The sequence below is a fragment of the Carlito syrichta genome, unplaced genomic scaffold (genome assembly GCF_000164805.1).
Source record: "Carlito syrichta isolate Samal-C Ts95f unplaced genomic scaffold, Tarsius_syrichta-2.0.1 Scaffold130940, whole genome shotgun sequence".
NCBI lineage: Eukaryota > Metazoa > Chordata > Mammalia > Primates > Tarsiidae > Carlito > Carlito syrichta.
The window spans coordinates 68,919-93,408 of NW_007075036.1; the positions used below are offsets into that span (position 1 = coordinate 68,919).

The 24,490-nt window shown below is 41.2% G+C and overlaps 1 protein-coding gene across 1 annotated transcript in view; it reads right to left on the minus strand.

Moving 5' to 3' along the window:
• Positions 1-468: 468 nt before the first annotated feature.
• BTBD7 (BTB domain containing 7) overlaps positions 469-24,490 on the minus strand; it is a 60,120-nt gene continuing 36,098 nt past the window's right edge. The window contains exons 5-10 of the mRNA XM_008049256.2: positions 19,157-19,317; positions 15,486-15,629; positions 13,462-13,651; positions 9,319-9,497; positions 4,600-5,064; positions 469-1,993 (exon numbers count right to left, since the gene is read on the minus strand). Coding sequence (XP_008047447.1) covers positions 1,181-1,993; positions 4,600-5,064; positions 9,319-9,497; positions 13,462-13,651; positions 15,486-15,629; positions 19,157-19,317 — 1,952 coding nt within the window. The 3' untranslated portion in view covers positions 469-1,180. The remainder of the gene's footprint in view (positions 1,994-4,599; positions 5,065-9,318; positions 9,498-13,461; positions 13,652-15,485; positions 15,630-19,156; positions 19,318-24,490) is intronic.

A 24,490-nucleotide genomic window follows, 5' to 3' on the forward strand; every position in this document is an offset into this window, starting at 1 on the left:
AAAAAACAGTCCTTAGCTCACACATTGCCCCTCCAAGGGACAGGCTCTTAAAAGACCCCATGTGCTCAGTGGTCCAGTAAATGCCAACCAGCGTCGTGGAGTTCAAGTAGGCCATGTAGTGTTTAACTGAAAACAATTTTTTTCTTTTGGTGACAAAGCATGGCGCAACAACTTTTTATAGGACACCAAAATTCAAACATACTTGGAAAAACACTTTTTAAAAAATATGCTTACAAATACCAAATAACATCCATGAGATTTGAAGCCCTTTTGTTTTTTTTTTCCCCATACACAGCAAGACAACCAAAGGCAACAAGCAGCCAGTTCACCCATTGCAGCTTGAGAGTTGATGTTCAGAACCAGAAATCCTGCCAGTGCGACCGGTAAGCTACACACTATTTCTACCGCTTCACAACTCGGAAGGATCCGATCTCTTGAGAGCCTCGTCTACTGACATGCAAATCCCTACCACACCCTGAGTAGCGCAACAGCGTCCGCCTGGGCATAAAAGCCTTTTCTCCTTCCTGTTCTCTACAGAACCGGCAAATCTCAGGACCCTGACTGGACTCTCGATGGAGGAATGAAGACCAGCTCTCAGGATTTACTAAAAAAGAATGACATTAAATGTATGGAGATTGAGTGAGAAGATTTCTGAACTAAAATAATTACTGACAAGAGAGGAGCATTTTGATGTGCTGTTCTTTGGAATTTCTATAATTAAAAAATAAACACAACTATTTCATAAGAAAATACATCTTAGTGTGCAATCCAATGCACATAGATCGGTAGATGAAAAGTATGAAAATAGTCTTTTAAATGTGGCAATAAAGTTTAACATACCAATAAAATAATCAATACAGATAAAATAAATGTACAAGTGCAAAATAATCCCATCATCTGCAAAGAGAAAAAAAAGTGCCAGCTTGCTTGCTCTTAAAAAGGCTTCCCCACACAACTGTTCAAAAACAAAATAGACAGATACAGCATTTTAAAAAAAAACAAAAAAACCCTCTTAGCATGCCATGTCTAATAAACACACACATATATATCTATAAAAACTAGAACAAAGCAATGTGAACTGAGTTATCAGCTGGCATCGATAAACTGGTCTGTAAGTTGTCGGGTTACATCATAAAATGGGATGTTTCACATCCAGGCACGGACGACTGGGAGGCGGCCCTCAGAGGGCAGACTTTTTGTGGAGGAAGTCTGGCTTGCTGGGCGACCTCCTTCCTCTGCTTATGGAGTCTCCCCTTTCCAAATCTGTGCTTCTCTGAGCTCCAGGACCCAGGGACGCGCCGTCCACCAGTCTTCTACCGGATCTCTCTTCAGAAGCTTCCGAGCTACATGCAGAATGGGAAGGTCTGTTAGGAGTCAGCCCGAAAGTCAAGTCAGTTTCTGCTGCAGTTCGGCCCCTGACATGGGCTGGACCAGTACTAGCACTTTCCGGGGCTGCCAAAGAAAAGTCTGGCCGCTGGGTAGGTGGTTCAACGACATCCAGGTGTATTGGCTCACTCTTTTGTCTGTGTAGATGCCCATCAGGGGAAAGTGAATATTCTCTCCTAGCTTCTTCCTGTTTTTTAGGAGAGGTCTGGCTGGGTAAATAGGCTGACTTTAAGCCACTTGGTGATGCCTTACTGTGGCTGTACAAATCAGGACCAAAATATCCACCTTGCAAAGGAGAAGGGGCACGTCTACTGGGGGCAGGAGGAGGTCTGCAAGCAGCATCTGAGAAATCATAGAAATCCGGGTATTCCTGCTGATTTTCTCTGGCCTCTGTTTTTTGCTCTAGTGTGTGTTTTTTTCGAGAAGTGTGTGTATGCCTCTGTGGAATACATGACAGATGCTGGGGAGGCCCTGGTGCCACTTCAGAAGCTGACTGGCTTAATTCTGTGTCTACAGCAAGCTCCGGAAGCCTCCTGTCCTTGAGTGACAGTGTGGACACACCCACAGCAATATCTGGCATCAGGTCGTTCAGCACAGGCTGCGTTCGCTGTAGACAGAGGCAGAAAGGATGGGAGGGTTAGGATAAAAGGCTCATGAGTTCCTCTGTGTAAGAAAGTTTGCTGATTCTGTTTTCCAATCCTAAAAGTAACACATGCTTATTTTTGGAATTATAAAAATACAAAAACTATAAAGAAAAAAAGAAAACTACCCCTATCTTTTAATATAGAGATAACTATTCCTGTTAACACTTTCAGGTCTTTCTCTCACCTTTTTTCCTTTGCATATGCATTCATTTTTGCAAAATCGAGTACATACATGGTTATATTTTTACTTTTTTATAGAGACAGGGTTGTGTTGTGGTGCCCCAGCTGGCGTACAGTGGTGTGATCACTGCTCACAGTAGCCTCAAACTCCTGGACTCAAGTAATCCTCCTGAGTAATCAGGACTACAGGTACACGTCATCACAGCTGGCCAATTTCTTACGTTTTTGTAAAGATGGGGTCTCAGTATGTTGCTCAGGCTGGTCTCAAAATCTTGACCTCAAGCAGTTCTCCTGCCTTTGCTTTCCAAAGCACTGGGATTACAGGCATGAGCCACCGTGCCGGCCTGAGATCACCATTTCTGCATTGATGGATCATGACTTATTTAACCATTATCTTACTATTGGACATTTAAGTTGTTTTCAATTTTTCATTATTATTATTATTTTTTTGTATGTAAGGAACATACAAATAAAGTACCTTTAACAGGAATTTTATTTAAAGTATGTAGTAGAACTTTTTAAACTGTAGAACTGAAGACCAGGCCAATAGGATGGAAATCTGGTTATCACACACGATCAATCTTTGTTCAACTTTTGTGATTTTGGTGGGGAAGAAGCAGGAAGAGGAGATAGGAGGGTACAAGAAGGCAAGGAAGGATCATAATTTGACCCAGAGTGTGCATGAGGTCTGGTAATTAAGTTCACAAACTCATACCTCCATGCCGAATATCATTATGGTCACCTGTGAAGCACCTCCTCTGGGAAGCTGTGCACTGATGCCAGTGCCTAGTCTGCCCGTTGAAGCAGTTTTGGAACTCTTTCTGGAATGGCCATCAGAGCTGCTCTTGTGTTATTCTTGATGTCCTGAATGTCATCAAAATGTCTTCCTTTCAATATTTCCTTTCTCTTCAGGTAAAGAAAAAAGTCACTGGGGACCCAATCAGGTGAGTAGGGAGGGTGTTCCAATACAGCTATTTTCTTACTGGCTACAAACTCCCTCACAGACAGCGTACTGTGAGTTGGTGCACTGTCATGATACAAAAGCTCCTTCAGAACCATTTTTGCACACACCTTTCCCACACCAAGATTTTCAGTTATGATTTTCCTGTTTCTCTATCGATGTTTATTTGGTCTACTGTGCTTCTTACAGCCAACCATTTTGACACACAATTTGATGAATTTTTGCAATGTTTTCATCAGTTCTGCTAGTTGCTGGCCATCCTGACCTCTCTTCATCAGTGATGCTTTCTCTCCTCTCAGAAAAATGTTTAATCCATTTGTTGTTTTCTTCATGGCATTATCCCCAGAAACTTGGACTAGCATGTGCCTGACATCACTTCCACTCTTGCCAACTTTAACAAGAAACTTAATGTTTGTGGGCTGCTCTAATTCAAACTCCAACATTCTTGCAATAACAACTCTGTTGGCCATTCCAGAAAAAGAGTTTCAAAATTGCTTTGATGGGTGGACTAGGTGCTGCTGGTGTTAGTGCATAGCTTCCCAAGGAGAGTACTTCAAAAAAGACTGTAGTGACTGACATTCAGCAATGAGGTATATAGCATTTTTTCTAGGATGAGTTTGCGAACTTAATTGTCACACTTCAGACATACTAGTCTACAACTTCCAACAAGTTATATTTTAACGAAGCTTCTCTGAACTAACAGATGACTCTTTTGCTTTACTCTACTACTCTACTCTACTGAATGCTACTGATTGCATGAAACTGAGTAGAAGAACTTTAAAAATCACTAGTATTTTTTCCAAATGTATTACATAAAACAGAAATTCACCCTCTAACGTGGTGTAAAATCAAGCAAATAATCTCTCAATTCAATACCTACTAGGCCTAGCTACTGTGGTTCCTAGCCAAATGGGTGCTCTGATGGATGTGCTTGCCAGAGGCAGAAGCAAGCCAGAGGGCTCATTTTCTGACTGGGGAGTCTTTTCCATTTTAGTCTTGATGGTACACTTAGCTTTAAGTAACTGTCCCTCTTATCCCACCAAATACGCTGGTAGAATAGTAGGTTCTACAGAACAGGAGTGTAGTGTAGGAGCTAGAGACAGATTCTAGATATGTGCTTGAACAGAACACTATAAAACTGGTATACCCCTTTGCACTGCTCACTCCTTCCTAATACTGGCAAAGGAACATAAAGATAAGATACTTGCAGACTGCTAGCATACACGCTTCTGGGCTCTCTCCTCCATCCCTTCTCATTAATCTACACTAGCTTTTTCTTTCTCTTTTCCATACCCTCAAGTTTACATCTGCAGCTTGTCAGCAACACTTCTGGGCACTGCTGAGTCCCAGAGGCTCTCAGGGCCAAAAATCTGCTTCCAATATTCCATAAGCTTTTAACTTCAGGCAAGCTCGTAAGTGTCGACTTACCACCTGCTTCTCGGATGCCACTGCTGCTGACATGGTGGTGGTGGCAGCAGCGGCGGCAGTGGCGGCTGCAGCAGCCACCGTCGGTCTCCCCAGTCCTGCCATGTTGGTGCAGTCGGGGGGTGCAGCCTTAACACCCGGCAAGTAGACTGGGGGAGGACCAGCTTTAGGAGCTGCTCTAGAGTGGAACAGCGAATGATTACAGGGGTAAGAAAACGAGCGTGAGGGATGCTGACTGGGTCTCTGTTTCCAGCCGGCTTTGAACTGGTTGTGGACCGGGGTAGCGGGGGGTTGGTACGGAGGCGGTGGAGGGGGCAAGGGTGGATGGAAGGCCACAAAAGAGTCCAGATCTGTAAACATGGTTTCTGCAGGAGGGGTACTATTAATGCGACATCTTCCAGGCTGTCTCATTGTCAAAAGTGGACTTTCATCCCCAAAGCGTTCATCAGGAAAGAACTTGTGAGGATTCTAAGGAAGATTAAAAAAAAAGCAACATGACGTTATTCACAGATTTCATAGATGGGAATTTATAGGCAACTATGAAAACTACATTCAGCAAGAGTGAAAGGCACAATGTAGTTTTCTAGGCCAGAAGCCCAAGGAGAAATTACCTTTTTAATAATAATAACACAAAGGGACAGAGTGCAGCCTACATAGCCTAACCTAAGAAATAGCTATTAAGGAGAGCTGCTCAACTGAATAGTCCAGCAAGCAGGTCAGTTGTCTCTTGCAAGATTATGTGATGATGCAAAAATAGGTCATAAATCCTAATTCAAAATTTCTTTGCTTGGAAGAGAAGACTGACATTAAACACCAAAGAAAGCAGAGGCGCACAATGGAGGATCTTCTAGAAACTTTCTGACAAAGCATCTGTTCATGCTCTGTCTAAAATAAAAACCGCAAAATACTCTTCCTTACTCATTAAACATGACTAAGTTTGATTGATATTTTGGTAAACATTCGAAAAGACTTACTTTTATACAATTTAAGATATCAAATTAAGACACGGTTTAGAATGGCAAAGGGAATAGAAATGAGTAGAAAATCAGATTATATGTTTTCAGGAGGGAAAATGAAGATCAAGAACCCAAAAATGACCTGCTGCCTTGCTGAAGAACACCAGGCTTTTTTAGATTAGAAGATGCAGTTGCCGGGCTCGGGGGCTCAGCTTGCAATCCCGCGCTTTGGGAGGCTGAGGTGAGTGGATTGGCTGAGCCCGCGGGCTCGAGACCCGCCTGGGCAACTTGGTGAGACCTCAACTCTACAATAAATTAAAAAAAAAAAATCAGCCGGACATGGTAGCGTGTGCCTGTAATTTCAGCTATTTGGAAGGATGAGGCGGAAGGATCGCGGAGCCCAGCAGGTCGAGGCTGCGGTGGCCGGGAGCAGCCACTGCACTCCAGTCTGGGTGACAGAGTGAGACTCCAACTCAACAACAACAAAAAAAAGAAGAAGATACAGTTTATTTAAAAAGTAAATTAGAGAGAGAGAGAGAGAGAAAGAGAAGATTCACTTTCCCAAGGTAAGGGAGGCGGCCAACACCAGGAAACATGACGACAGCCATAGCTAAAGAACACAGGGCCACACCAGAATCTAGTAAGACAATGGCTGCAGCAATGGCCTAGCAATGGTCCTGTCTACTCTTTTCAACAGTGAAGGCTAAAGGAGTTTGGAGTCAGTGGCAAGAACATGTTTGAATCACTTGACCAGATGAAATTAAATTTTATTTAACCCTTTGCACTCAGAGACATCTTGCGGGTCACCTACTGGCAACTGAACTGCACTTTTTTACAAAACACTGAAGAACAAATTGCTTTATATTAAATAGTATAGTGTTGGAACCAATTATTTTATGGTAATGACATTTGTCTTATAATGAGATTTTGGACATTGAGAAACTTATCTATAACAAAAATATCAAAATTTTATGTCTTATATTTTTCTAATACATGGTAACGTGTGAAACAGTCACCAACACGATTGCAGCTTCACTGATACATGTAGTGCACAGTAATGTGACGTCTTCCACCTGGTGTCCTTCTATCCAGGCAGACAATGCAGTCTCAGTTTCTTCCTCCCACATTAAGATAACTGTGATAAAGCCTAAGCACTTTTTTCCGTCAATGTCATGCCACTTATGCCTTATCAATTTGTGTAACAGCTGCTGTTTCCTTATTTTTTCATTCGCATAACAATGTTTCTTTTTTTTTTTTTTTTTGAGTTGGAGTCTCACTCTGTCGCCCAGACTGGAGTGCAGTGGCCGCTCCCGGCCACCGCAGCCTCGACCTGCTGGGCTCCGGCGATCCTTCTGCCTCAGTCTTCCAGGTAGCTTGAACTACAGGCGCACGCTACCACGCCCGGCTGATTTTTGATTTATTGTAGAGATGAGGTCTCGCTGCCCAGTTTCTTTTATTACACTAGCCACGGATACATTTCTAAAGTACAGAGTGAAACAATCAACTGGTTCTCTTACATCATGTGCTACTTGTGGTCCTGTTAACTAACAGGACACATGACAAAATTTATTCTCGCTAAAGAATTGTCCTTTTCTGTAACATCTTCCCATTCTTCACTTGACAATACATTATCTTCTACTTCAAAATTACGAACACTTTCATCACTATCACTTTTTATTACAATTGCCCACTTTCTTCTTGGTGGGATGACATCACTATGGCTACTATCATTTTCTTCCACATCAAGGTTTATTTTTACTAACTTATCCATGTAAAAGTCTGAATCTGACTCATCTTCACTGCTGTTTTTACTACAGCTCTTCTCACTTTCGTCCTTTTGCCAGTTCTGCAATCTAAAGAAATAGATTAAACAGTTTCTAATTATAAATTATAAAATTATAAAATCATAAAATGAAGTTATCAAAAGAATATTATGCTACCAATTTTACTTTTCTGACTTAATGCAGATAGATATATTCTATCTGTGTCGCTCAAAACTTCAATATGATCTGCCTGCCGTCAACTTCAAAAGTCTCTTTCTTTTCAGACTATAGCAACTTGCTTATCTCTCTTTGCAAGTTATGCCATAAGACACAAAGGGTATACTCACAACTGCCTTTCTTATACAAATGCCCTTTATTGCTACCTTCTGTTACAAAAAAGTGCTGACACCACTGTGAAAGCACTTCACACATCCTCTTGCTACATAATGTCAGCTGATTGTTTTTAACGCACATCTCAGTATATATTCCATCACTTTGTTTTCTCATGCAATTTGTTTTTGTTGTTGTTGTTTTTGCTTTTTTTGTTGTTGTTTTTTTTGAGTTGGAGTCTCACTCTGTCGCCCAGACTGGAGTGCAGTGGCCGCTCCCAGCCACCGCAGCCTCGATCCGCTGGGCTCCAGCGATCCTTCAGCCTCAGCCTTCCAAGTAGCTGGAACTACAGGCGCATGCTACCACGCCCGGCTAGTTTTTGATTTATTGTAGAGATGAGGTCTCGTCAAGTTGCCCAGGCGGGTCTTGAACCTGCGGGCTCAGGCCATCCACTCACCTCGGCCTCCCAAAGTGCTGGGATTACAGGCTGAGCCACCGAGCCCGGCCTCTCATGCAATTTGAATGAAAAACTTCAAGAAAACATACAGTTTTGGAAAAATTTGCACTTGCTTAAGTTTGCCCTGCAGAATCACCAGCAATCTCTTTATATCCCCTGAGAGAGGATACCCAAGTGGTTTTACTAGATTTGCAATGTTCCCTCAGTGGGGTCATCTAAGTGCAAAGGGTTAAGACTCTGATTTAGAATTTGACCTACAAATTCTATCTTAACTGCAAAATCAATGTTATTGATTTTGTACCTAATAATTACTAGAAGTTAGTTTCTATCTGCTTAAAAACAAAAACAAGCCAGGCTCGGTGGCTCAGCCTGTAATCCTGCGCTTTTGGGAGGCTGAGGTGAGTGGATTGCCTGAGCCCGTGGGTTCGAGACCCGCCTGGGCAGGCGAGACCTCATCTCTACAATAAATCAAAAAAAATTTAGCCAGGCATGGTAGCGTGCGCTGTAGTTCCAGCTACTTGGAAGGCTGAGGTGGAAGGATCGCCGGAGCCCAGCAGGTCGAGGCTGTGGTGGCCGGGAGCTGCCACTGCACCCCAGTCTGGGCGACAGCGAGACTCCAACTCAAGAAAAAATCAAAAAAAACAAAAACAAACCCACTAAAGTCCTTGATTCTCGTGCTTGAGTTTAAGCTTTCATACAAAAAATTTCTTACAAGAGGGAGAAGAAGAGAGAAAAGGGGGATGTCCGGAAGGTCTGTAAATATGACAGTGGGTCAAACCTGAAACCTAGCAACCAAATCAGTGGAGGTTCAGAATTTTCTAATATATACTCTGCTGTCTCTGTTTGCAATACACTATGTAACTTTTTAGTGGTCACCACTTGTATGCCTGCTATGTACCAGATACTTAGTTGCTTTATAGAAAGTACCTTGGGTCTTTGTAACAATCCATTTTACAGGTAAGAGAACAGATGCTCAGGGTGGTTAAGGAACACATTCCAAGTTAACCAGAATATCAGGTGAGTTCTCACTCTAGCCCCGTGCTCAGCCCACTCCATAACACTACCTCTCACTGGAAGGCAGGTCATCAAAGATACCAGAGTTACTGGACGAGAGCGTATGAAGAAAACACAGCAAGCTGAGGGCTCCTCAGGATGTCTCCAACACGGCCTGACTGACAAATGAGGCTATTTTAAATAGGCTAAAGCCATTTCCTACCTGCAAGAGCTCTGCTGCCGCATCTGCAAGACCAAACTCTCTCAGTACTCGAATCTGAATTTCATAGCTGACGGTGGCGCCTTCCCCGCAGTTCAGCGCATAGGCCCTCTGCACCTGCTCAGTGTGCCGTAGTTCCTGCAGTCGTCTGACCATGTCTTTCATGATGAGGAGACGAGGAACTAGAAGGAGAAAAACACCATGCAGGCAAAATTCCCGAGATACACCAGACTGCCCAGTGAGCAAAAGAAAGAAAGCATGTGTTTCTCATTAAAACCTTGTAATTTTTTGATAGCATTTTAATTTCCTGACAACATATTAATTTATATACCTCTAATTATTTTTCAAGATTATAAAAGTTCACTATGCCCAGAGGCTTTTGATCATACCAAACAGCTCCTGGGTTGTATTACTTTAGTTCACAACTTAAATAAAATTTTACTCCTACATATTCTCTCCTGAATCTCAAGATATTTTATAAGGCTTTTAAATATATTCATTCTTTTGTCCAAATAATCTTTGAGTCTTGACTATGCACCAGGGACAGAACTTAGAAATCAGGGTACACAGAATGAAAGGTATGATCCCTGCATCAAAATGCTGTGGCTCAGTGACATGAATTAAGTAAGTTACTACAGTACAAGGTCACAAGTGCTCTGGAGAGAAATATACAAAGGATGCTGAAGGACCGGGAGGTAGGGGCAGACTAGGTGGTGTCAGCCAGACTGGAGGCAAGAAAGGCCTACACAAGGCAAACCCCAAGTAGAGTCTTGAAGAATGAGAGAAAACCAGACACACAAAGAAAGACTTCTGAGCAGAAGGACCAGGCATGTATAAAACATGCAATGAGAAGCTGGGCTTGGTGGCTCAGCCTGTAATCCCGCACCTTTGGGAGGCTGAGGTGAGTGGATTGCCTGAGCCTGCGGGTTCGAGACCTGCCTGGGCAGCGAGACCTCATCTCTACAATAAATCAAAAACTCAGCCGGGCGTGGTAGCACGTGCCTGTAGTTCGGCTACTTGGAAGGCTGAGGCGGAAGGATTGCCGGAGCCCAGCAGGCTAGGCTGTGGTGGCCGGGAGTGGCCACTGCACTCTAGTCTGGGCGACTGAGTGAGACTCCAACTCAAAAAAAATAAATAAATAAATAAACATGCAATGAGAGACAGCCTGGAACAAGTGGCTGGCATGGCCAGGGGAACTCAGGGTTCAGAGCTACAAGCAGGAAGAATGTTAAGAGAGGAGGCTGGGCAGGCAGGCGGGAACATGTGCTAGACACGGAACTAAAACTGTATCCTGTGCATACCCGGCAGTCACTAGTGCAGGGCGATGGAAGAATTAGCGCGGTGATGAAGTATAGGCTGATGCTGGTGAACAGCAGGGGAAATCACGTCCGCTGTTTTTGAAATAAAATTTTGCTGGTATGCGGCCATACACATTCATTTAGGTATGATCCGTGGCTGTTGAGGGGATAGGACACAGATGCTATGGCTAGAGTATTCACAAAGGCTGAAGTATTCACTCTCTGGCCCCCGATCCCTGGTGCAAAGCGCAGAATGTGGTGAGTAAGATGAGCGGCCAGAATACCAGTTAGCGACCTGAGCTACGTCTGTAGCTGTAGGGCTGGAGAAGAGGAATGAAGACTATGGACATTTATAGGATAAATTGGCCAGATGCAGGGGCTTACACCTGGAATCCCAGCACTTTGGGAGGCTGAGGCAGGAGGATTACAAGAGCCCAGGAGTTCAAGACCAGCCTGTTCAACATAGCGAGGCCCTGACTCAAAAAAAAAAAGAAATGAAAAGGCTGGGCATGCTGGCTCATGTCTATACTCCCAGCACTTTGGAAGACGTTGGCAAGAGAATTGCATGAGCCCAGGGGTACAAGAGCAGCCTGGACAACTTGGTGAGAACTCATCTCTACAATAAATAAAAAATTAGCCAGGCATGGTGATGTGCGCCTACAGTTCCAGCTACTTAGAAAGGTGAGGCGGAGAGATTGCCTGAGCTGAGCAGATCAAAGCTGGAGCAGCCTTGAGTGTGCCACTGCATTCCAGCCTGGGTGGCAGAGTGAGACTCCGACTCAAAACATACACATTTATAAAATAAATCGACTAGAATGGTGAGTGATTACTATTTTTTGTGGGGGGAGGGCAAAGGGGGCTGTTTATTGAGTGCTTGCTTTGTGCCAAACTCCTAAGCATATTACTCACGGTGCTTCATTAGGTCCTCACAACAATTCCAGAAAGAGGATGTTATCCCCATTTTACAGATGAGGAAATTAATGCTGAGAAAAGGCAATCATAGTTTGTCCAAAGTCATACAAAAAAGTAAAAGAGCCAGGACATGAGCCCACAAGTCTTCGGCAACAAGCCACACAGCCTTTTATGAGTGTGCGGTCAGCAAGGAAGTGAGAGCGAAGGACGACCCCAGCTCGGAGTCAGGCTCCCAGAGACAAACAGCAGAGAGAAGCCTTATTTTCCTGAGCACACTCGCTTGAGACTATCTTGGCTTTTAAAATTAAGTTGTAAAAGTAAAGTAGCCTGATATCCAACAGTATTAATTTTCAAGTCTGAAAAGCAGTGCTAATTACCAAAGCTTCAAAATCTGTACAGATTTGCTAAATAAATATTTTTTTCACACTGTCATCTAAAGTATATTTTAAATAAACAGGTAGTGGCCAAATCTGATAAGGCAACAACTGAAGAAAGGCATTAGTCCCAGAATAAACTACGCATTCAAAGTTCTGTAGCTATGCCTTTTATTAATCTTTAATTGAAATAGACATTTGGAGTGCTATTTCCATTGTCTCGCGCTGCCACCCAGGCTGGAGTATAATGATGCAATCGCAACTCACTACAGCCTCTAACTTCTTGGCTCAGGCAACCCTTCCACCTCAGTCTCCCAGGTAGTTATGACTACAGGTAAACACTACCATGTCTAGCTAATTTTAAAAAAATGTTTTTGTAGAGTCAGGATCTCTCTATGTTGCCCAGACTGGTCTCGAACTCCTGGCTTTAAGTGCTAGGATTAGAGGTACAAGGCACCATACCTGGTCCTGGCTTTATTTTGAATCTTGTAATGGTAGTTGGCAAAAGCTATACATTTCTAAGTACCTGGTCACTGCTGTTGTTTTTAATCACACTTATAATCCCAGCAATTTGGGAGGCCGAGGCAGAAGGACTGCTTGAGCCCAGGAGTTGCAAGACCAGTCTAGGAAACATAGCAAGACCTACTCTCTACAAAAATAAAAAAATTAATCAGGCATGGCAGCACACACCTATAGTCCCAGTTACATGGGAGGCTGAGGCAAAAGGATCACCTAGGACCAGAAAGTAGAGGCTGCAGTGAGCCGTGACCATGGCACTGCACTCTAGACTGGTGGGCAACAGAGTGAGATCTTGACTCAAGACAAAAAAAACTGACACTAGAGCCCTTTGGTTAAAGTCAACATTAACTGATGCTCAAACGTTTTTGGACATAATAGTTATACCTTGATCTATGGCCAATACCCCCCAAATCATATGACATAGAGCTGTGCTACAGTAACCTTCACAGAGCAGATCTTGGAAAACTGGATCTCTAGGAAAACCACAAGGATCACATTTTTCGGGGACATAGGAAAACTTAGTGGTGTAAGTTCCTATTACCCTCCCAAAGGGTCTTATGACATGAGAAATACCCTACGGTGTGAAAAAGCCTTAATTCTTTTAAACCAGTGGTCTCAACAGGGGTGATTTTGTCCCAAAGGGTGTATTTAGCAATGTCTAGAAGCATAAAAATGTTTCCAAATGTTATCACAAAGGTGTGTGTGCACATGTGCTACTAGCATCTACTGAGTATAGGCAGGGATGCAGTTAAACAATGCACAGTACAACTCCCCATTAAACAGAATCATCTAGTCCTAAATGTCAACAGGGCCAGGGTTGAGAAACCCTAGGCTAACCTGAAAAACTGTGTATACTCACTAATATCAAATAACATGCAAAGCAAAAATTTTAGCTTTTAAGTATTTATTATTTAAGGAGAACAAGACATAAGGAGTACTGAAAGGTGGAGGTAATTAGCATATATAAGAGGGTTCAAGTATCAGCAAATGCAACAATAACAAGATCATTCAGTTAAATACAAATGCCTGGTATACTGCCTTACCTGGAATTTCATTGGCTACAACTGAAGGAGGGCTTGACTGGTTACTGCTGATCTGCTGGTGGCTGATCATGTGACAACACTGTGGCACGGCATTACTGACCATGTAGAGCGTGTCTGGCACATTGGACATTCTAACCATTCGCAAACGCACAAGATCTGTTTGTTCCACCATCATCTCGTCTAGCACTGACTGAAATAAGAATTTAGTATTAACAGAATCAGTCAATGTTCATCTGTGTTAAATCACATTTGGAGGAAGATTATTACTTCCATCAAATAAAAAGGGAATTAATTTATTATTTCTAGCTTATAAATCTTAAAATTAATGGTGAAAGAAGAAAGTACCTCTACCTCTAATTTTTAAAGACTATTTTTGGAGCATCTCTGAAAATATGCAATCATCTTTGAAAAGCTTTTTTTTTTTTTTTTTTTGGAGTTGGAGTCTCACTCTGTCACCCAGACTGGAGTGCAGTGGCCGCTCCCGGCCACCGCAGCCTCGACCTGCTGGGCTCCGGCGATCCTTCCGCCTCAGCCTTCCGAGTAGCCGAAACTACAGGCGCGCGCTACCATGCCCGGCTGATTTTTTGATTTATTGTAGAGATGAGGTCTCGCTGCCCAGGTGGGTCTCGAACCCGCGGGCTCAGGCAATCCACTCACCTCAGCCTCCCAAAGGCGCAGGATGACAGGCTGAGCCACCGAGCCCAGCTGAAAAGCTTATTTTTAATTTTAAGTATTTGAAATGTGAAGACAGGATATAAAATTAATCAGAAATCAATTGTACACAAAATTATTATAAAGAAAACAATGTATACATGTGTTAAATATTAGTTGCAACAAAAATGTTCAAAATACAAAATATTAAAGATTGATATTAATTTAACAGACCTACAAATAAATCCAATTTCGATAAATTAGACTTAGATGAATCCATCTCACCAAACCACAGAATGACCAAAATGAGATAAAGTGTAGACATTCTCCACATTTAATGGAGGTGACTGTCTCCTCAGGGTAGCCACAGCCATCTGAGGAACAGGGACATTCCGCAGGACTGTCTGACTAGCTTGGCTGCCCATTCTTGAGAGAGAGGAAATCACGGTTAGGTCTACTATATCACAGAGTGTTTGTCATCAGACTTGACCTTTGTGAAGACCTCAGCTGCTTAAGCAATGTTAAGGATTGCACTTATTTCAGAAAAACCAGATTCAAGCATTTTGCTCCCTTCCTTTGTTTTAGAATTATTAAAAAATGCCATCCATTCAACAAGAAGTACATTATCAACCTAGGCAATAAAACAGACTCCTCACAAATCCTTTCATATACCTTAAACTAGGAATTCTAGCAATGAAAAATGAGAAAAAATTTTAAGGCAACTTAATTTTACACCCAAACACACTATTTTACCTCTTGAATTTATTTCAGAAAGCCCAATAGTGATTTCTTACTTTCAAAGACTGACAGTTCCCCCCAAAGGCCACTCCAAAGTTCTTATGGTTGAATATATCTAACAAAAATTACAGTGTTTCATTTTCACATTACCATATTTTCTTGACAAGTCCTTTATGTTACAGTGCCCATAATGCCAATTATTTACTTAATTGGTCTAAAGTTTTTTCTTAGTTTGTATAGTCAGCTGTTACAGAAGTATGTTACAAGAGGTCATGGCATTCCTTCAATTTACCAAGGAAGACAAATGTGTGCAACCCTCTTTCAGAACATTTCCTCTACCCTCAAGATAGCAAGGTACTGACAACCATTTCAGTAAAATTGTAACACTTTGCAAGGCAAGTAAGATGAGAAAAACAGAAAATGCATTTTAATAAGACCTAAGTTTAAAAACATGCTTGATTAAGTAAACGCTTCAGAAAACTATTCTGTGGAGTAGTCAGACTAGAATTCACTTTCATTTTCCCTATGGTGGGAAATATAGGATATTTCCAAATAGTTGAGTAATAGTACAACAAACCTCTTTGTGCATATGATTTGTAATTAAGTAATCTACTATCTAAGATGGTTTGTATTACCTTTGCTTCTTCCACATAGGGAGAGAACAGTCGAGGACGAACATAAATACCAGCATTTTTTTGTCGTAACCAGGCATTTGACTTTCCACTTTCTGTTGTCGGAAGCATATCTGATGGAGGAGTACTAATCAAGCCTCTTTTCATCTTAAAAAAAATTTTTTTGTTTAGATAAACTAGAGATCTATGTAGCACTATAATACCACTAAGATAAAAATATCTGTACCTATTAAAATATGCAAACTTTACCATTTAAATGAAAACTCAGACATATGAAATTTAGAAATACTTCAGATATGTAATAATATTTTTAAAAGTCAACACAAACATACCATAATTTTCCATTTTTATCTAAACAGAGGAAGGATATTTTTAAAAACAGGAGACATTAAAATGAAGTAAAGTTGGACTAAATTTAAGAACTCTCAGTGAAAACTGACTTCTGCTTTTCCTTCCATATCTGGGAACTGATTCCATCTCTGCTTTCCTCCTACCAAGACAAAACAAATACAGCGACTTGGTCTACGAGCTAGGATACAGGAGGTGCTCAGCAGCCTGGACTCTGGGCTCACAAGGAGCTTAGCAGCACGGACTTGGGGAAAGCAGACTTGGCTCCAACCCCAACTCCCCCATTTACATAACAGCCATCTGACCATGGACATCTTTTAGCTGGGCCTCACGTTAAGGGCTCCTGCATGGCCCTGGAGGAGGGGCACCGCACAACTATCTGAGCTGGAGGCCCTGCTGACGCCAAGAAAATCTGAATCAAGTATCTGTGGTTCCTGACGTGGCTGTGAGGATTAAACGAAGGCAGTGCAGATGAAGGCACCTGGCACGGCACACACAAAGAGCGCAAACTCTCACAGCCATAATTAGCAGGCCTTTTCTGGGCACTTTCTATGTTTCAGGCACGGCGTTAAGGGCAAAGACTGTATGCTTTCTAACCAAAGTTCCAAAATACTGTTCCAAACTAAATACAGGGTTTCACTTGACTTGAGTCTCAGGTTTTAAACAAAACCAAAAGTTGTTTCTCCAATATTACTCTTATATATTTATATGAAAAATAGCTGCATTAAAGTTATTTTTAACTAGTAAAACACAGCATTATCTAGTATTCAGAAAACAGAGAAAAGGAAAAGCTAAATATTCGAATTCATTACAACTATAATGCTGACAGATTTCCTTCCAGTCTTTTTCAAATGAATTTTTACATAGTTGAATTCTAAAATATACACTTTGTATGCTCCTTATTCTTAGTTATATTCCATCATTAGCATTTCCTATGTTGCTATATATTAGTATTCATAACTATTGTTCAGGGTAGCAACATAATCTGTTGGGTACTATAATTTACTGCTCATTTAATAACTTACTGTTTTATTTTGTATTCTTTATTATGTGAGGCGGAACAGTTTTTCTAAACAGAGATTCCATAAGTATGTTTTCTTCCAGTTCGTCCATGTTTCTCTCTCTCCCTCTCCCCGCCCCCCGCTTTCTTTGAGATAGGGTCTAACTTTGTTACCCAGGATGAAGTACAGTGGCACAATCATAGTTCACTGAAGCCTCGAACTCCTGGGCTCAAATGATCCTCCCATCTCAGCTTTCCAAAGCACTGAGAATATAGACATGAGCCACCGCCCCCAACCACAGGTTTCAATTTAGTACAGTAAGTCCTCTCCATATAAACCTTCAGTTGCAAAATTTCAAAGATGCAAACATGCTTTCGCACGCCCAGTTACATAAGTTAGTTCACACGTCTGGTGTACTTTTCTTACTTACTGTAAGATTAAAGCTGTGCTATTTTTTGAGGTTTTTTTTTTAATGTACTGTGGAAAACGTATTATAAACCTATCACAGAACAATACCTTGTAGCCGATTGTGTTAGTTGGGAACACAGGTTAACTCTGTTGAACTTAAGAATACACTCTTGGTACGGAACTCATTTGTATGTAGGGGACTTACTGTATTTAATTCTTCAATCTAACAGAATTGATTTTGGGTGTAAGCGAAATGACAGTTCAACTTCAAATGAATTTCTTCCTCTCCTGCTAATCATAATCAGTCCAGCACCACATTGATTTATGATAGCTAGTGTATTATGTTTCTTACATTAACTAGGACATTTTTCTGAACTATTTTATCTTACCCATTATGCCAGCTTCACAGATAGAATATTAGCATTTAAAAATATGTTTTAGCCGGGCTTGGTGGCTCAGCCTATAATCCCGCGCCTTTGGGAGGCTGAGGTGAATGGATTGCCTGAGCCCGTGGGTTCGAGACCCACCTGGGCAGTGAGACCTCCTCTCTACAATAAATCAAAAAAAATCAGCCAGGTGTGGTAGCGCGTGCCTGTAATTCCGGCTACTTGGAAGGCGGAGGCGGAAGGATCGCCGGAGCCCAGCAGGTCGAGGCTGCGGTGGCCGGGAGCGGCCACTGCACTCCAGTCTGGGCAACAGAGTGAGACTCCAACTCAAAAAAAAATAAAAATAAAAATATGTTTTACATCCTAAAAGTTACCCTTCTTCATCATGTCCTTTTTAAAAAACAGCAAAAAAAAAAACTTAAGGCTAGAGAAGTGGCTCATGCCTGAAATGTGAGCACTCTGGGAGGCAAAGGTGGGAAGACTGACTGAGACCAGGAGTTTGAGACTGCAGTGAGCTACCATCATACCACTGCACTCCAGGAGCTTGGCCAACAGAGTGAGATCCCATCTCTAAACAAACAAATAAATAAATAAATATTCATATCAGCTTGTTTTTCTAGTGGACTTTTGTAATGTTCTCATACAGTTACAAAAACTATTATGGGTTGGACTTGGTAGCTCAGCCTGTAATCCCCGCACTTTGGGAGGCCGAGACAAGTGAATTGCCTAAGCCCACAGGTTCAGGACCAGCCCCTGCAACTTGGCAAGACCTTGTCTCTACAATAAATAAAAAAATTAGACACGTGTGGTAGCACGCGCCTGTAGTTCTGGCTACTTGGAAGGCTGAGGTGGTAGGATCGCTGGAGCCCAGCAAGTCGATGCTGGGGTCGCTGTGAACGTGCCACTGCACTCCTGGGCAACGGAGTGAGACGCCAACTCAAAAAAAAAAAACAAAAAACTATTATGATGTTTACACGCATTATATTAAATTTATAAACCAATGTGGGAAGAACTAATATTTATAATATTGATTTGCCCATCCATTCAAGCAATTCTATTAAATTTTTTAAACATCCGCTGCTTTAAAAAAAATTGTAAAAATAACATGAGCAAGTCTATTGATTTTCAACTGGGTCTCAAATAGAATCAGAACATCTAGCCACCCTTGTGCACATTGAACCCATTCCCCATCCCCTGCTCTGAGTCACCACCATTCTCGAGACTCTCTCAACGTAACTTCTGCCTTTTCTTTTTTGAGTAAGAATCGACTGGCTCTACACTGGTAATGACTGAATTGACATCCCTAAAAACAATGCTCGTGCAAAAGTTACCCACTCAACTCTCCAAACACTGGATTGTACCTTGTGACAGGCACGGGGGACACAACATTGTACACAGCAGATGCCTGTTTCTCAGCTCAAGGAATTTACTGCTTCTCAATATTCTATTGGTAGTAGGAATTATTTACAATTATAAAAAAAGAGAAGACTGGCATTTTTCTTTTCATAAAAGGGATAAAGGAAACACTTACTGCATCACTTAAGACTTCACTGTTCATAGGTAAGATGTGTTCAATTCGCACAAAAGGTAAGAGAGAAGAAAGGATCTCTCTAAGCTCTTCCATGTCCAGGTCTCGCCTTTTCACACCTCTTTTGTTCACACTATGGGCAGTGCCACTCAGTAAATTTGGCTCTATGAGACAGAAAATGAAAAGTCTCTAACCAAATCTAAATGTTCAGAGACAGGCTTTCTTTCTTCTCTAGGGCATATACTCACAGCACCACTTAAGTTACATCTGCTTTAAAAAGTGTTACAAATCAATTTTTCTTTCATAAGACGTTTATTAAATGAGACATTCTTGGAATAGAGACATTCTTGGACAAAGAAAAAGCATGGTGTCAATAGTACAATAACATTCCTTTATGATTGCTCTGAAATAAAGAGTAACTCAAAGGAAAAAAGAGGACAATCTATTGAAGTCTAGTTTGATCAACAGCTTTAAGTCTTTTTTTTTTTTTTAAACAAGGAACTTGAAAGTTTCTTAGGGATTATCATGCTAAAAGCCTTCTTACTTTTATGACCAGCATTCCAAATGGGCATATGCTATTTCTAGTCACTATAGGTTATCAGTATGCCCGTTTTTCTCCATTTTTGTTTTAGATTCAGGGGGTACACTTGCATGTTTGTGGCATCAACATATCGTGTAGTGGTGGGGGTTGAGTCTTAGGTGGCCCGTTCCCCAGAGAGTGCACACTGGACCCAACAGGAAACTTCTGAACCCTAGCTTCGCCATCTCTTCCCTTACTAGCATCCACGACTTCCATCTGCGCTGCCATTCAGCTCCCGCATATAAGTGAGAACACCCAGAGTTCAGTCTTTTGTTTCCTCATCAGTTCCCTTAGGATGCTCTCTAGCTCCACCCATGTGGTTGTAAAGGACATGCTTGCTTTCTTGTTTGTGAATGTGAGGATATGTATATATTTAACAGCAATTTAGCAACATATGAAGAACTTTGTGCCCAAAGCAGCAAGAGCTAATGTGCACTCAATCTAGTTTTAAGATTTTTATGAAAATCTCCTAAAATCTACAACGGAAACGTGCCACATAAAAGTAGACCTTTTAGCTGGGCTCGGTGGCTTAGGCTATAATCCCGCACCTTGGAAGGCTGAGGTGAGTGGACTGCCTGAGCCCGCGGGTTCAAGACCCGCCTGGGCAACTTGGTGAGACCTCATCTCTATAATAAATAAAAAAATTAGCCAGGTGTGGTAGCGCACACCTGTAATTCCAGCTACTTGGAAGGCTGAGGCGGAAGGATCGCTGGAGCCCAGCAGGTCGAGGGTGCAGTGGCCGGGAGCACCAGTCTGGACAACAGAGTGAGACTCCAACTCAAAAAAAAAAGTAGACCTTTTGACCTTTAATGTGTAATATATGTCCACTGTCCAGAGCAGAGGTGCGAAAATTACATTATTGTGGGAAATTTATTTTTTTATTTATTTTAAAGATGTGGTGTACAATTCAGGATTAGGTACACAAGTGGCCATCGTACAGGTAAATTTGGACCTCCTTTTGATGTTCACTTTGCCTGCTTTGAGATCAGGTACACTTATTGATGTTGTGTCGTGTCCCAACCCCTCCCCCTGCACCCCCCCCCCAGCAGTATCCCACCACTGCCAATTCCTTTCTTATACTATTATGGCAAATGTTCAGGGTCTGCTTATGAGTGACAACATATGGTACTCTGTTGTTTCTGTAATAGATCACCGAGTATGATAGATTCTAAATCCATCCAAGTTGCTGCAAAGTCCATGTTTGTCCTTCTTTATGGCTGCGTAACAATACGTTGTGTTATGTACCATATATTTTTATCCAGTCCAGTTTCGATGGGCAGCCCAGTTGGTTCCATGCTTTTGCTACTGTGAATAGTGCTCTAATACACATGCATGTGCAGGTATCTTTTTTGTAGAATGATTTGAGTTCCTCCGGGTATATTCCCAGTAGGGGGACTGCAGGATCATATGAAAGGTCAGTGTCTACTTCTTTTAGAAATCACCACACTGCGATCGCCACATATACACAATGGAATATTATACAGCCATAAAGAAAGACAAACATATGGACTTCACAGCAACGTGGATAGATTTGGAGTCAATCATACTCAGTGATTTATCACAGAAACAAAGAACAGAGTACTCACTCATAAGCAGACCTTGAACAATTATAATACTATAAGAAAGGGATTGGGAGTAATGAGAAACTGTCAGAGGAAGGGGGTGGGATTGGCAGTTGAGGGAAACTGCTAGGGGAGGAAGGGGCATACCTCATCAACAAGGTTATCCACATACGTAACATTTGTATACCAAACCCTGAATTGTCCCCCACCTTTATAGTAAAAAAAATTTAAAAAAAGAAATCGCCACACTGTTTTCCAAAGAGGTTGCACTAGTTTGCATTCCCACCAGCAGTGTAGAAATGTTCCTTTCTCTCCACATCCTTGCCAGCATCTGTTGTTGTTTTATTAATGATGGTCATTTTTACTGGGGATGGGTATTATCTCAATGCGGCTTTGATTTGCATTTCTCTGATGATTAGTGAGGCTGAGCACTTTTTCTTGTGTGTTGGTTTCCCTTATATCTTCTTTTAAGAAGTGTCAATTCAAGTCTTTTGTCCACCTTTTAATGGAGTTGTTTTTTTTCCTTTTGTTATGTTTGAGTTCCTTGTAGATCCTGGATGTTAGGCCTTTGTCAGATATACAGTTGGTAAATATTTTTTCCCATTCTGTGGGCTGTCTCCCTGTTCTCTTGATGGTTTCTTTGGCTTTCCAGAAGCTTTTCAGTTTGATGAGGTCCCACTTGTCTATCTTATCTCTTATGGTATGAGCACTTGGGGTTCTGATCAGGAATTTGTTGCCAGTTTCAATTTCCATATGGGTGTCTCCTGCATTTTCTAAGGTTATTATAGTTTGAGATTTTACATTTAGGTCTTTGATCCATTTAGAGTCGATTTTTATATATGGAATTTTGGAAATTTTTAATCACCTCTTTAATCTAGGGGGTTGTGTTTTTTTTCCTTAAAAAATTAACACAAAATAGGATCTTTTTCATTCATGAATATAAATGCTGGATTTTTTTTTGCAAATATTCAATAGGCAAACTAATATTTCTCTTAAGTCATATGGGGTGTGTGCGTGTGTATATATAAATAAAAAATAAACATATATAAAAATATCATTTTTGAGAAGCTAACCTTTTGCTGGAGTCATTAAAAGTGTGTAGGAAATGATTTCTTTTTCCCTGCCTTATTATGATTTGGTTTAATACTTACATAAGGCACTGCTGTTCAAAATAATCTTTTCTTAAAGTAGTGGCATCCCGTTTTGATACAAAATCTTATATGAAACCCCCTAAGTATGTAACAGGTAAGGGCAGAGCCATTTGTCTTCCTTCTTCATTCTAACCCACTTTGAAAAGTACTGTTTTAAGGAAAATTTTATCCCTTAATGATGCTTGTTTTCTGTCCTAAATAAGTGATATTTCATCATTACCAGCTTCACATCAATGAACAAGTCTGTGTCCTATAGTGATTATGCTGAGTTGTATACAATCAATTCTTATTTGTAATAGTTATGCTCTATAAAGTTGACACAAACAATGAATTGGTGAATACTGAACTACTATACCGCTCACAGGGGAAACATGGGGTTCAGTTCCTATGGGCCTGTGGTCACAACGTTTTTGTCAGATGATCATAATTTTGTTTTACATGTGTGTTTGTGTTCAAAGACTTTAATATATATTGTTGGCTCATTAACACTGTACTCATGACCAACAGCATTGTAATTCACAACTGAATGAAACTTATCTAACACATGAATTTTCTCTGTAAGACTTCCTTGTCTTACACTAGACAGCACTTAAGCACTACACTTGGGGGCCATTTTAAGCAATAAGATTACTAATAAAAAACATTAAAAATGTAAAAGCTACTTAGTGGCACTAAATAGATTATGAAAGGATACTTGTTTACAAAAGGAGCTCTAAAACAAGAAGGCATTGCCTTGTTCAACTTTAGTGGGGAATATGCTCACTGGGTGGCAAATTTCTTGCTGCTCTGTGCGTGTCTACGAACGACTGTGAAAGTGCCATGGATGTGAATTTTAACATTACAAGGAAGTTTTAGTAAGTATGTAAATTCACATATACAGTCTATACAAATAAGGATCAATTGCATATTGGCATTTAAAAAAACTTTCTAAATTAACTGTTGTGGTTTTTACATTAAAAAATTCAAATCTAAGAATTGCTAAATTCTTTTGCAGGCCACAGAAAAATAAAATAGAAGAAATAAAATTGGAAGACTGCTTGTTCCCTAGTGCTTAAGTAGTAGCATGCTAAAGAACTACTATCCATAAGAAATTTTGAAGGTAGGTTTAGTACAGTATCTTTCATATTTAAAAATATGACAGGACAAATCTAAATATACTAAGAACCACTGACTTGAACACTTCATAACAGGTAAACTTTATGATATACCAATTATATCTGAAAACAGCTATTGAAAAGTGACAGAAAACGAAAATTTGTATTGACTTTCTCTAATTTTAAATTTGTATTCAGTATATGGGGGAGCCCCCCCCACCGAAATTTATTCATAAAAAACTGTGAATTTATTCTTACATGTTGAAACTTCAGTCACCTTCAAACTATTCTCTGTCTGATGCAATACACCTAGCGAGATGCTTTTCCCACTGCCCAAAGCAGTTTTTTGACTCATCGTTTTTTATGCCTTTCAGTGCTTTGGCTGCTTTTCCTTTCACCTCTTTCACATTGGCAAAATACTTTCTTTCGAGAATTTTTTCCATCAGGGAAACCAAGAGAAAGTCACTTGGGGCAAGATCAGGTCGATGAGGAGGGCAGGCCAGGGGGGTCAGGCCATTTTGGGTCAAGAGCTGCTGAACACTCAGCACAGTGTGCATTGTCACGGCGGTGGAACCAGTCACCCATCTGTCTCAACTCAGGACGCTTCTCCCACAAACCGTGACACAATCTTCTCAGAACTTCCAGATAAAAACATTAGGTGATCGGCCAGGTTCAGTGACTCAGCCTGTAATCCTGCGCTTTGAGCAGCCAAGGTGAGTGAATTGCTCGCAGGTTCGAGAACCACTTGGGCAACTTGGCAAGGCCTCATCTCTACAATCAATCAAAAAAAGTAGCTCAGCAGGTCGAGGCTGCGGTGGCCGGGAGCGGCCACTGCACTCTAGTCTGGGCGACTGAGTGAGACTCCAACTCAAAAAATAAAAATAAATAAAAATAGATAAAAACATTGGCTGATTGTTTGATCCGCAGGAACAAATTCCAAACATACTATG